This window comes from Hypanus sabinus, chromosome 22 (genome assembly GCF_030144855.1).
Source record: "Hypanus sabinus isolate sHypSab1 chromosome 22, sHypSab1.hap1, whole genome shotgun sequence".
Lineage (NCBI taxonomy): Eukaryota > Metazoa > Chordata > Chondrichthyes > Myliobatiformes > Dasyatidae > Hypanus > Hypanus sabinus.
The window spans coordinates 14,939,830-14,953,003 of record NC_082727.1 but is presented as its reverse complement, the minus strand read 5'-3'; the positions used below and the strand labels follow the sequence as shown (position 1 = coordinate 14,953,003).

At 43.7% G+C, this 13,174-nt stretch overlaps 1 protein-coding gene across 8 annotated transcripts in view; it reads right to left on the bottom strand.

Moving 5' to 3' along the window:
* Positions 1 to 13,174, bottom strand: part of LOC132379349 (Kv channel-interacting protein 2-like) — a 523,353-nt gene that overhangs the window by 33,230 nt on the left and 476,949 nt on the right. For 4 of the 8 annotated variants that reach the window (XM_059947086.1, XM_059947089.1, XM_059947088.1 and 1 more), the window contains one exon: positions 11,363 to 11,462. The exons of 3 other annotated variants lie outside the window; for them this stretch is intronic. In XM_059947086.1, coding sequence (XP_059803069.1) covers positions 11,363 to 11,462 — 100 coding nt within the window. Of the gene's footprint in view, positions 1 to 5,010; positions 5,153 to 11,362; positions 11,463 to 13,174 lie in introns of those variants that run through there. One more of the 8 variants, XM_059947087.1, reaches the window with a different exon arrangement.

Sequence of the window (13,174 nt, the reverse complement as noted above, 5' to 3'; positions counted from 1 at the left end):
TCATTTGTGTTCTAAAGGGGCACCCCTTTACTCTTGTGCCCTGTGATAAAATGTTACATTTCTGAGGAGAGTCTGGTTAAGCTGGGGTTGTTTTCCTTGCATGAAGGAGGTGTGCAGGAAATGATAGACTTATATAACCTCACACAAGGCACAGACTGGGTAGAGTTTAAGAAACATTTCCCCTATTAGATGAGTCTAAGATCAGAGGGTGCAGATTTAAAGTGAGGAATGAGAGGGGATCTGTGGATGAAGTTTTTCCGGGGGGGGGGGGGATGTAGGAATCTGGAATGCACTGTCTAAGGAGGTGGTGGAGGAAAAGGAATGTTAGGGACAACTTCTTTACGCACAGGATGATCAGTGCATGGAAGGAGCTGCCAGAGGAAGTGGTTGAGGCAGGTAAAATAACACTTGAAAACATCTGGACAAGGATGTGGATGGGAAAGGTTTATAAGGATTTGGGCTACACACAGGCAAAAGGAATGAGGTTGATGGGGACCACAGTCAGCCCTGGATAAGTTGGGCCAAAGGGACTGTTTCGATACACTCCTGGGAGGGTTTCAGCCTGAGACATCAGCTGTTTATTCCCTACCGCCATAGATGCTGCCTGACTTGCTGAGTTCTTGTGTGTCGCTCAAGAATCTCTTGTGGCTCTCTAAGCTCAGGATTGCATTGGGCCAGACTCTCCAAACACCACTCACCCTGGCCCAACAGCAGTGACTTTCCCTCCCTGGGCTTAATGACAAGGCCTGGGTAAGACTAGGAGGCTGACTGCCACTTGCATGTCATTGGTTTGTGGGCTAGGACCCCAGGACCAGCACTTGCAGCAGCAATAATATCATCTCAAAAACCAATCCCCCTCTTCAAGACTCACTAATCAGCTACAGCGGCATCTCATTCCCTTTTACGAGCAATTTGAGAACAAAAAGACTGCCAGGTTAACCAAAATAGGAGGTTATTTTAAAAGCACCAAGAAACCGCAGATGTTGGAAATCCAAAATAAAAGTAGAAAATGTTGGAAACACTCAAAAGGTTAAGCAGCATCTATGGAGAGAGAGAAATCAGAGGTTTCAAAGACCCCTCACCAGGAAGGAAAATAAAGAAGAATCTTTGACCTAACATTAACCCTGTTCCTCTCTCCAAAGTTCCTCCAAGGGGACCTCAACCTTGCCATGGTTTGGAGGCTTGCGTGCCTCAGTGACCGGGAGGGCAGTGTTGGCTGGGGTCAGCGCTTTATGTTTTGGCTCTTGGTAGGGTCACCCATGCCAAACAAGTCAAAGGTTAGAGGCCAGACTAAGAGTGGTCCACCGGTCCTCCAGGTTCAGGGGTTCAGCTCAGGGCAACAACCCTGACTGGTCAAACAGAATTGTTATGGAAACAGCAATGAAGAATCCTTCTACATCTGAGTCAGATGGTATTCCTGAATCTTCACCCAGGACTTGTGTGACTGGCAGTAGTGAAAACGGAGAGGAAGCTACTGACGTGATGATGGACCCTGAACGCCAGCTGAGATGGAGGACTTTCATTGCTGCCCTAAATGGACAGTAAGTTAGTAAGTCTCCTCAAAGAAGATAACAGATCTGGGAGACTCCAACATTTTCCATTTATATTTCAAGTGATTATTCTATTTGATTGGAATCTTAACTAAAGACGGAAACTAAAGTATAAAATAATCCCAAACAGCTGCCAAGAAAAAAACAAGAGCATGCAGAGTTCAGAGTGAAACGGAAGATAGCACAGTTTATGTTTTTAAATCAAATACACATTTAATCCCTATTTTATTTGTTTTTGTAATGTTCTTCCTTTGCACTTAATTATCATACAACAGTGTTTTCTGTTAAGGTTTAGAATTAGTGCAGAACAGGGAGAAGGAGCGCACAAGAGAGACTGTGGATGCTGGAAGTCTGGAGCAACACACCAAGACACTCAGCATCTGTGGGGGGAAATGCTAGTAGTTGGCACATTTTCAGGAAACACACTTCTATTTCAACCTTCCTGCGTGTAGCACAGCACTATAATAGGTTGTTAAATAGTTTTACTACTGTCCCTCATCCTGCACTGGTCATTTTGCATCTTTTATTGCTGCTGTTTCACATGTTCATATGGCTGCTTGTTTTATTATAGTAGTGTCAGTAACATTATATTGTCTTACATAAAAATGCACCTCACACTTTATAGCAGCCTGTCCATCTTCAGGCCATGCCTCTGAAGGACTTGTGCTGATATTACCTGTGACTCTATGTGCTGGATCTTAACTATATGTTTGGCCTGTGTGTGACTATGCGACTGTGTTTTGCACTTTGGCCCCAGAGAAACGATGTGTAAGGCTGAATGACAGTAAACGTAAACTTGAACTTGCACCAGGGACCCCATACCACCAGGTTCAGGAGTAATTATTACCTAATGACCGTCACGCTCCTGATCCGACATGGATAACTTCACTCGTCTCAGCACCGAATTGATTCTACACCTTGCATACTCACTTTCAAGAACTCTACAACTCATGCTCTCAATATTATTTTTATTTGCATAATTTGTCTTCTTTTGCACGTTGGTTTCTCAGTCTTGTTTATATAACCATATAACAATTACAGCATGGAAACAGGCCATCTCGGCCCTTCTAGTCCATGCTGAACACTTACTCACCTAGTCCCACCGACCTGCACTCAGCCCATCACCCTCCATTCCTTTCCTGTCCATATACCTATCCAATTTTTTTTAAAATGACAATACCGAACCTGCCTCTACCACTTCTACTGGAAGCTCATTCCACACAGCTACCACTCTCTGAGTAAAGAAGTTCCCCCTCGTGTTACCCCTAAATTTTTGCCCCCAACTCTCAACTCATGTCCTCTTGTTTGAATCTCCCTACTCTCAATGGAAAAAGCCTATCGACGTCAACTCTATCTACCCCCCTCATAATTTTAAATACCTCTATCAAGACCCCCTCAACCTTCTACGCACCAAAGAATAAAGACCTAACTTGTTCAACCTTTCTCTGTAACTTAGGTGCTGAAACCCAGGTAACATTCTAGTAAATCTCCTCCTTACTCTCTCTATTTTGTTGACACCTTTCCTATAATTTGGTGACCAGAACTGTACACAATACTCCAAATTTGGCCTCACCAAAGCCTTGTACAATTTTAACATTACATCCCAACTCCTATACTCAATGCTCTGATTTATAAAGGCCAGCATACCAAAAGCTTTCTTCACCACCCTATCCACATGAGATTCCACCTTCAGGGAACTATGCACTATGTATAGTTTTTTGTAAATACTTCTGTTTTTAAAAAAAAATTCTTGTAAATGCTTGCAGGAAAATGAATCTAAGATAGCTTATAATAACACATACAAACTTTGATAATAAATTTGACCTTGACTTTAAGGTACAGTGAACAACTTTGTTTTGCATACTATCCATACAGACCATTACATTATAACAGTGCATTGAGTACAAGGCCAAACAATAACAGAATGCAGGACAATAATTCTTAGAGTCGTAGAATTTCTATTTAAAAGAATGATTTTAAGAGGAGTGATGAATGGATCTGCAGAGACTGCTTGCAATACCTTTCACCTCTTCCTGTTTTCCTGTGAAAGTAAGTTTTCTGGGAAATCCAGAGAGTTTAAAGGGAGCAGGAACTTCGAGCCTTGGCTCAGGCTGCAGACTGCATCAGAGTTTCTGATCAGTCACATACTGGATTTCAGAGTTTCACCGTGCTGTGTGACACAGGTAGATGAATGCACTCCTCTAGTCAGACCGGCAGAGACCATCACTGAAATAAGTTGCTCCTGATGTGGTTTACTGTAACAAGTATGTCTGGCCATCCATTTAGATGCATCGTGCCAGACAGTCTTTAGAATTAGAATTGGCTTACTATTGTCACATGTACCAAGATACAGTGAAAAAATTGTTTTGCGTACAGATTAGACCATTACTCAGTGCAACAGTAACAGAACGCAGAATAAAGTGTTACAGCTACAGAGAGAGTGCAGTGCAGGCAGACAGTAAGGAGCCAGATCACAAAGAGGTGGTCAAGAGTCCGTCTTATCATATGAGAACATCATTCATAGCCTAATGACAGCAGGATCGATACATTAATATGGTGGGGTCTAAAACTAGAGAGCCCAGGTTAAAGGTGAGAGGGGAAAGATCTAAAGAGGACCTAAAGGGCAAGTTTTTCCGGACAGAATATGGTATATGGAATGAGCTGCCAGAGCTATGAGAAAGGAGGATGTAATCACAATGCTTAAAGGACATTTGGACAGGTTAACAGATCGAAAAGGTAGTCGCTAGCGTAACACTTTCACCGCTCCAGATATCGGTGTTCAATTCCCGCCACTGCCTGTAAGGCGTTTGTACATTCTTCCCGTGACTGTACGGATCTCCTCCCAGTGCTCCAGTTTCCTCCCACATTCCAAAGTCGTGTGGGTTAGGAAGAGTCAGTGAGTTGTAAACAAGTTATGTGGTACTGTCAATATAACGACATGTGTGGGCTGCTTGCAGCATATCCCCGGACTGAGTTGGTCGTTGGTGCAAACGATGTATTTCACTGCTTGCGTCAATGTTTTGATGGACATGTGACAAATAAGAATAATCTTTGGGAAAGGTTGGCTATCGGCCAAATGCAGATAAACAAAACTTGCTGAGGGATGCTCCCTGGTTAGGATGGATGAAGAGTCTGTTTCTACAAACACTCAATTAACAAATCTATTTCTATTGCTGTATTAAATTTACAAGCTATCTTTCCACTAGAATACACCATACCAATATACCAATTTGTCTTTTCAATTCATGTAGTTTTGCTTAACAAAATCTTTTACTGGAACAAATCCCATTTGTAACATAAGAGGGAACTGCAATTTTCAATATAGATCCTACAAGGGAAATGCGATTGTGTTAAAAGGTGCAACAGCATGAACGTAATTTGATTTCTCGGGCAGGATACAGTAAGTTATATATATTTTGAATGATTGCAGAGCGGAGCATGGTATTGGAGGAAACATTACCGCAAGCAATGACTGCTGCTCGGTGTTGGAGCTGGTGATGTCCTGGTTTGCTGGTCAGCGGGTGACAGACACACACAGCCCGAACTGGATGGTAGGCAGTTCTGGCAGCTGCCAGAGGGGGCAGCATAAGCACTAGTCAGAGTGTGAGAAAATACAGTCTTAATTAATGCACCCAATGCTCACATTTTATTCTTATGTATTCTGAGTTTAATGTATGACTGCTAAAGGCACAGCGTTGATGGGTGGCGCAGAGGTGCAGCAGTTAGTGCTGCTGACTCTCAGCCTCGGGGATATGGATAACGATCTGATCTGTATAAACAGTACACAGGACAAGCTCTTCACTGTAGCTTGGTACATGTGATAATAATAAGCCAATTCTAAATCCAATTCAATCCTGTCCTTGAGAGCTGTCTAAAAGACCGTAAGACACAGGAGCAGAATTAGGCTATTCAGCCCATCGAGCCTGCTCCACCATTTAATCATCGCTGATTTATTTTCCCTCTCAACCCCATTTTACTGCCTTCTCCTATTACCTTTAATGCCCTTACTAACCAAGAATCTATTAACCTCTGCTTTAATGACTTGGCCTCCACAGCTGTCTGTGGCAATGAATTGTACAGATTCACCACCCTCTGCCTAAAGAAATTCCCCCTCGTCGCTGTTCTAGAGGAACTCTGAGACTGGGCCCTCTGGTCCTGATCTCCTCCAGCTATTGGAAACTTCATCTCCATCTAGGCCTTTCAACATTCGGTGGCTTTCAGTGAGCCGCCTCTCACTCTTTTAAACGCCAGTGAGTACAGGCCCAGAGCCATCAAATGCTGTTCATACGTAAATGCTTTCATTTCCGGGATCATTGTCATAAACCTCCTTTTGATCCTCTCCAGTGCCAGCACACAGAGCCAAAAACTGCTGAGAATACTCTCACGTGGAGTCTATAGGCAGGACAGATGCACTAACACTGGCAAGCTGGTAAATAAACACCAACTCCGATGGACAGGTCAGAGGTCATCCAGACGCCTAACTCACGTCTCCCCAGACAGATCCTTTACTCCCAGTTGAAGGTGGGACAGTGAGTCCCTGGTGTGGGCAAAGGAAACACTTCAAGGGTATTCATCAAGGTCAGCCCGAAGAAATTCAACATTACTGGGAAGACAATGCAGTCAACAGATACAACCGGAGAAAATCTGTTCTAGAGGGAGCTGTGCTGCACGAGAACGACCTTCCTGTGCCACAGAGAACAAGCGGCAGCTGCAAAAGGAGAGACTAAACACCTGACCACGAACCACAGCCGCCACTTACTCGTAGCCGCACTGCACCAGAATGTGTGGATCCCATATCGGCCTCTACAGCCAACTGAAAATCCACCAATAATCTATCCCTTAGGAGAACATCACGCTCAACTTGAGTAATCGCACTATTACTACGTGGAGTTTGCATGTTCTTCCCGTGTCAAAGCAGTACTCTCCCTGTCTGTTCTGGTTTCCTAACATCACAGTGTCATCGAGCACAGAACCAAGCCCTTTGGCCCATCATAACACTGCTAATTCCATCTCCCAGCAGGCAGCTCCAAGCCTTCCATAACATAGTGTTTTGAATGTTCCAGTAATCCCAAAGGTTACTTGCAAAAGAAAAAAGAATCAAAGAGGAGTCTACATGACAGAGATGACAGTATGAACCCATAAACTAATTCTATTGACAGGAGAAGTCAGGCAAACAGCTGACCCTGGACACACTGCCACAGATGCAGACAATAAACCACTCAAAACACAATAAACACAGGAAAAATAATTTGGCACTGAGTCCATGGCTTGAGCTCAGGCTGTTCTGCTTTAAATACCGGGTCAATTTTTAGACCAGCTCATTCCTGGTGGTCCTTGACCTTCCCACCAACAAGTTAAACAGAATTAAGTTCTGGAACAGAACCATGAGTTCAAAGATTCACCACCAAACAATTTTAAATACAAATAGAATTCTATCACAGTATAGTAACAGAACCTTCTGGCCCAATGAGGCCAGACTGCCCGATTACACACATGTGACCAATTAACTTATTATCCTTTGAAATTTGGGAGGGAACCAGAGCACTTGGTGTCTGGCGGGGTAAATAGCATTAGGCTAACTGCTATGCTATGGTGCTGCCCTAAATCTATCACAAAATAAAAGCTGGGAACTTCCCAAGGCACCTTTATTATTGAACAACCTCTTTAAGGGTCGCTGGTCAGGGAGTTCAAACCTGGGTCTGTTACTGAGTTCAAAGGACCTTGATCTGCAGATGTCAGTGTGGGCTCCAGATAGCTACAAGGGAAGACCACATGTCTTGTTCTGCTTTTGGTGAACAACCTCTCCTTTCCTCACTCTCTCTCAATGTCACAGAGCAATCCCAGTCCATTCACAGAGCTCTCCCAGCCCAGCTCGATCACTCAGAGACAAGAAATCTTCAAACGGGTGAGATCCCAGCAAAGAGTATCTGGATGTGTCTGAGTCAGAGGCAGAGTTTGGTGCTGGGTAGTGGGGACATTAGAATGCATCTTAAACTTACTTGATAAGGTAGCAAAAGCATTACGAATCATTAATTTAAAAAGACACGTATTTACATTCAAACTATCTCTGGTTTCATTTTTACTTTGTTTCTACTTCACCAGCAGGAATTATTATCTTAGTTCATTGTGGAATCTTGCTACAGCTTCAGGGTAGCCCATAAAATTATCACCTGCGTCAAATTTGCAAAGTTAAACATCAGGTCATTTGGCCCGCCAGATATCAAGGAGGTCACGTCAGAGGCTTACTTTCAATCTGTAACATCCTGAGCAAGAATCTCAGAGCTGTACATGGTGACACAAATGTACTTTGACAATAAATTTGCATGATGGGTATGGGGAGGATGTTTCCTTTGGTGGGGGAATCTAGTTCTGGAGTTGCTGTGTGAAAATAAGGGATTACCTCTCTAGTTCAGAGTAGCGGTGACATTTTTATCTCCCAGTTGTTTGTGAACCTTTGGAACTTTCGAAAGGCTGCTGGAGCAAGACTTTGGACATCTTTTAAAGCAGTGGTGGATTCTTGATAAGGAATGGGGTGAAAGAGTACCACAGCTAGACAAACAATGCCATAACAATCTTACCATACACTCAGTGGCTGCTTTGTTAGGAACACCCGTACATCTGCTCATTAAGAGCATAAGATACTGGAGCAGAATTAGGCCATTTGGCCCATCAAGTCTGCTCCCCCATTTCATCATGGCTGGTCCATATTCCCTCTCAGCCCCAATCTCCTGCTTTTTCTCAGTATCCCTTCAAGCCCTGACTAATCAAGAATCTATCAATCTTCACATTAAATATGTCCAATGACTTGTCCTCCACAGCTGCCTGTGGCAATGAATTCCACAGACTCACTGCTCTCTGGCTAAAGAAATTCCTCCTCATCTCCGTTCTAAAAGGACACTCTTCTGAGGCTGTGCCCTCTGGTCTTAGACTTCCCCACTTGAGGAAACATCCTCTCCACATCCACTTTATTGAGACCTCTCAATATTCAATGGGCTTCAATGAGATTCCCCCCTCATTCTTCTGATTTCCACTAAGTACAGGCCCAGAGCCTTCAAACGCTCCTCATAAGTTAAGCCTTTCATTCCTAGAATCATTTTTGTGACCCTCCATTGAACTCTCTCCAATGTCGGCACATCCTTTCTAAGATAAGGGACCCAAAACTGTTCACAATACTCCAGGTGAGGCCTCACCAGTGTTTTATTTATTTATTGAGATACAGCCTGGAATAAGCCCTTCGAGCCAAGCCATCTAGCAAGCCCCCAATTTAATCCTAGCCTAATCACGGGACAATTTATAATGTCCAATTAACCTACCAACTGGTATGTCTTCAGACTGTGGGAGCCTCTCTGCTTCCTCAAAACTACCTGCCTCTCCATCTATCTTCATATCATCCACAAACTTAGCCACAAAGCCACCAGTTCCATCACCCAAATCATTGACATATAATGTAAAAACAAGCTGTTCCAACAGAGACCCATGTGGAACCACTAGTCACTGGCAGCCAACCAGAAAAAGCTTCCTTTATTCCCACTCTGCCTCCTGCCAATCAGCCAATGCTCTATCCAAGCCATATCTTTCCTGTCATACCACGGGCTCTTAACTTGTTAAGCAGCCTCATGTGTGGCACCTTGTCAAAGGGCTTTTGGAAATCCAAGTATGCAACATTCACTAATTCTCCTTTGTTTATCCTGATTGTTATTTCTTCAAAGAATTGCAAAAGATTTGTCAAGCAAGATTGTCCTTTGAGGAAAGCACGCTGAGTATGGTGTATTTTATCATGTGCCTTCAAGCACCCTGAGACCTTGTCCATAATGATCGATTCCAACATCTTCCCAACCACTGAGGTCAGAGTAACTGACCTAAACCTTCCTTTCTTTCTTGTTGAAGAGTGGAGTGGTTGCAATTTTCTAGTCCTCTGGAACCATGGTGGAATCTCGTGATTCTTGAAAGATCATTACTGATGCCTCCACAATCCCTTCAGCCACCTCTTTCAGAACCCTGGTGTGTAGACCATCTGGTCCAGGTGACTTATCTACCTTCAGACCTTTCAGCTTCTTAAGTACCTTCTCCCTAGTAGTTGCAACTTCACACACTTTTGCCCCCTAACATTCTTGAACTTCCGACATGCTGCTAGTGTTTTCCACAGTGAAGACTGATGCAAAATACTTATTCAGTTCATCTGCTATTTCTGTGTCCCACATTACTACCTCTCCAACATCATTTTCCATTAGTCAATATTTACTCTTGCCTCTCTTTTATACTTTATATGTATGAAGAAACTTTTGGTTTTCTCTTTAATATTATTGGCTAGCTTAGCTTCATATTCCATTAGTTGCCTTCTGTTGGTTTTTAAAAGCTTCCCATTTCTGGAGAAATGGTAAATCATATCCCAATGGAATCTGTCCAACACTCAACGTCAAAGCAGAAATGGATTTCCCTACAAACTCAAAACTGTGCACGAACTCTTTCCCACTGGAGGATGCTGGAAGGTAATTTTCATGCACGGCTAACTCTGCTTCTCTCTCCACAGATGCTGCCTGACCTGCGCAGCATTTCCTGTTCTGCATCCCAAGGATCCAACTTTCCAAGTACAACAGTACTGTATCTCAAATTCCTAATCCCGGCCACCGTCCACTGTCAAATGCCAACTATTCCCGTTTGCTAAAATGAGAACAGAAAATAATAACAGGAATACTCAAGAGGTGGGGGGTGAGAGAGTGGGGTGAGGAAGGAGGAGAAAGCGGGGTGAGGGAGAGGGGAAGAGAGGGAGAGGGGAAGAGAGGGACAAGGAGAGAGGGAGTGAGTGAGCGAGAGAGAAAGGAGAGGGAGGGAGGGGAAGAGGAGGAGAGGAAGGGAGGGAGGGATGGAGGGGGAGGGAGAGAGGGTTGGAGGGGGAGAGGGAGAGAGATTGATAGATTTGTTTCTTGTACATGGAATCTCATTAATCTTTCTCAATGCCACCCCCTATGACCAGGTGCCTGGAATTTCCTGGGGCAGTGTGCACATATGACTCATCTGAAGGTCCTTCCTAGACAGGAGCCCAAAGGGGACACTATTTTCCAGAGCAGAAATACTGTAAAATATTGAGTAATTCACCACTTTAATTTTGCCCAGAGATGACAACTAGGATTGATCTCAATCACATCTTTTGTGTGCTGCATAAATTCTCCACTCATTGCATTACAAATACAAGAGATTGTGCAGGCGCTGAAAATCAAGAGTAACACACAAAATGCTGGAGGATCTCAGCAGGCCAGGCAGCATCGATGGAGGAGAATAAATAGTCAACACTTTGGGCCAAGACCCTTCATCAGAGGCCCGAAATGTCGAATGTTTATTCCCTTTCATAGAGATGCTGCCTGCTTGCTGAGTTCCTCCAGGATTTTGTGTGTGCATTACCTATTGCATTCTGATGGTGAAACAATCTTGCCTTTATTGGGACTGTACGCTGTAGTTTCATTCATGCTATTTGCAATTCAGACACAGTTTCCTAATGTGCAATAGACTGCATTTCAAAAATACCCTTTATATAACCTCTGTAAACTGATGAAATTCACGGGGAGTCTTTAGAACACGTAGACAGTTTGCTGTTGTTCAAAGATTCTTGTGCCTTTGTAACATTTTGTCATGTAGACAGTACTTTACCCAAGCATGCTTGTTGTCACTTCTGTTGTAAAACACCAACCCCCTGCCCCTTCTTTATCGCACTGGCTGGCACCAGATACCCTGTCTATTGGTTACCCTGTGGGGGTTTACGAGAGAGCTAAAGACACACAGAATTCACACGAGATAAACGTGGGTAGAAGGTTCACTTGCATTCACTGAGTGAAGGAACCAGCTTAGGTCGACAGCATGGTAAGATTTTCAGGAAACGCTGCTTTAATGCTTTTGTGTTATGACGTGGCTGGTTGCCTGAAAGTCATCAAAGGAAATAACAAGAAAATTAACCAAATAATAAAATAAAAAGGACTATATATCTTTAAAAAAATTCAACATTTTTTGGGTGATATGTCCACTGGCTTTTAAAACATCCTGGGGATTTATCTTGGCGGAGGGCACATTGGAAACTGCAAATGCTAGGATTACTGAATAGTTGATTGGTGCTGATGATTGTTCTTTGACATTGACCATCACCATTTCCTGTTCTAGACAGGGACTGTGATGCCTGGACAGATCCCTCCTTGAAGGCCGCTCCTCTGATTGGGCAAACGCAGCAATGGGTTGCAAACCATCTTGGCATGTGATGGGAAAAGGCGGCAGATTACTGGTGGTTTCTGAAGTAAAGTCGCTGTGTAAGTTTCGCAGCTTGGGTGTGGGCCGGGCTGTGAATGCCCTATGCCAAACTGCGTAAGATGCTTCCAGAGTTACCTCACTGCCTAACAGTTGGGAATGTGAAAAAATGGGTTCAGTAGCCTGGTTGAAAGCAGTTAATTCAACACTTAACACCATCCACCCACTCAGTGTCTGCGGGTCACTGAACAGGTTTGTCTTACCCCAGTGTTTCAGGTTGTTGCCAGACAATGGACACCTGTTTTTTTAGTGTCCTTAACAAGGCCACGTAGAGCCCTGGGCAGTGGCTCAGCATTACTAGTTTGGGATAGTGCAGACTTAGTCTTGGGGCCATTATTGACCTCAAATACTCCACTGCAGGGGAATCTCATCCCTTCTGTAGGGGGTTACCTCCTTCCACTTTATTTATGATTGGGAATGGAAGGGGATTTATTCGCTGTGAGGTAGGCAAGGAAGTGTTGGGTTAGCGTAATACTATTCCAGTGCCGGCAACCTGGGATCAGTGCCCGCCGCTGCCTGTCAGGGAGACTGTACGCTTTCCATGTGACCCTGTGGGTTTCCTATAGGTGCTCCAGTTTCCTCCCACATTTCAAACACATATCATTTAGACGGTTAATTGGCCACATGGGTATAATTGGGCAGAATGGGATTGTTGGGCTGAAGGGCCTGTTACTGTGCTGTATCTCTAAGTAAAAATAAATAATACAAATAAAAAATATATAAAATGTACAACACCAACACCTTGTGTAACAAGCTGCTTGCCCACCACTCATTCTCTTCACCATTAACACAAGATGCACCGGAAACCAGGTGCAATGCTGGTGTGTTACTTGTAGATGGTGCCACAGTGCAGCCAAGGTGCTCTAGTGATGGGATGGGTGGGTTGTTCTGGATGGCACTAAGTGTTATATGATCTGCTTTCGTTTAGGTGAGTGTAGCCCGTCCCTTCATTTTACCAATTTTGAGATGATGAGATACAATAACTCCAGAAGAATCTTAAGCTACTTGGCACAGGATGTTCATTATAGGCTTTTTAAGAGTTACAGGTTGGCCTTGGTAATTTTAGCCCACTAAATGCATTGCCACCCTTGCTAAATTTTTGTTTTAATTTGCAGTGCGTTAGCATTTTAAATTCCGCAGCTACAAAGTTTGAATTTACATGGTGTGTCCACTTTTAAAAATCACCAGGAGTTGGACATCCAGCTTGTTGTAGATTCACAATTGCACTAACTCTCACTGCCCAGGATATCCAAGCTCAATTTCTGTCTGGTGGGATCTGAATTCATGGAGTTAGAGACTCCCTAACCAGCACACGGACCAAAACCACACAGGAT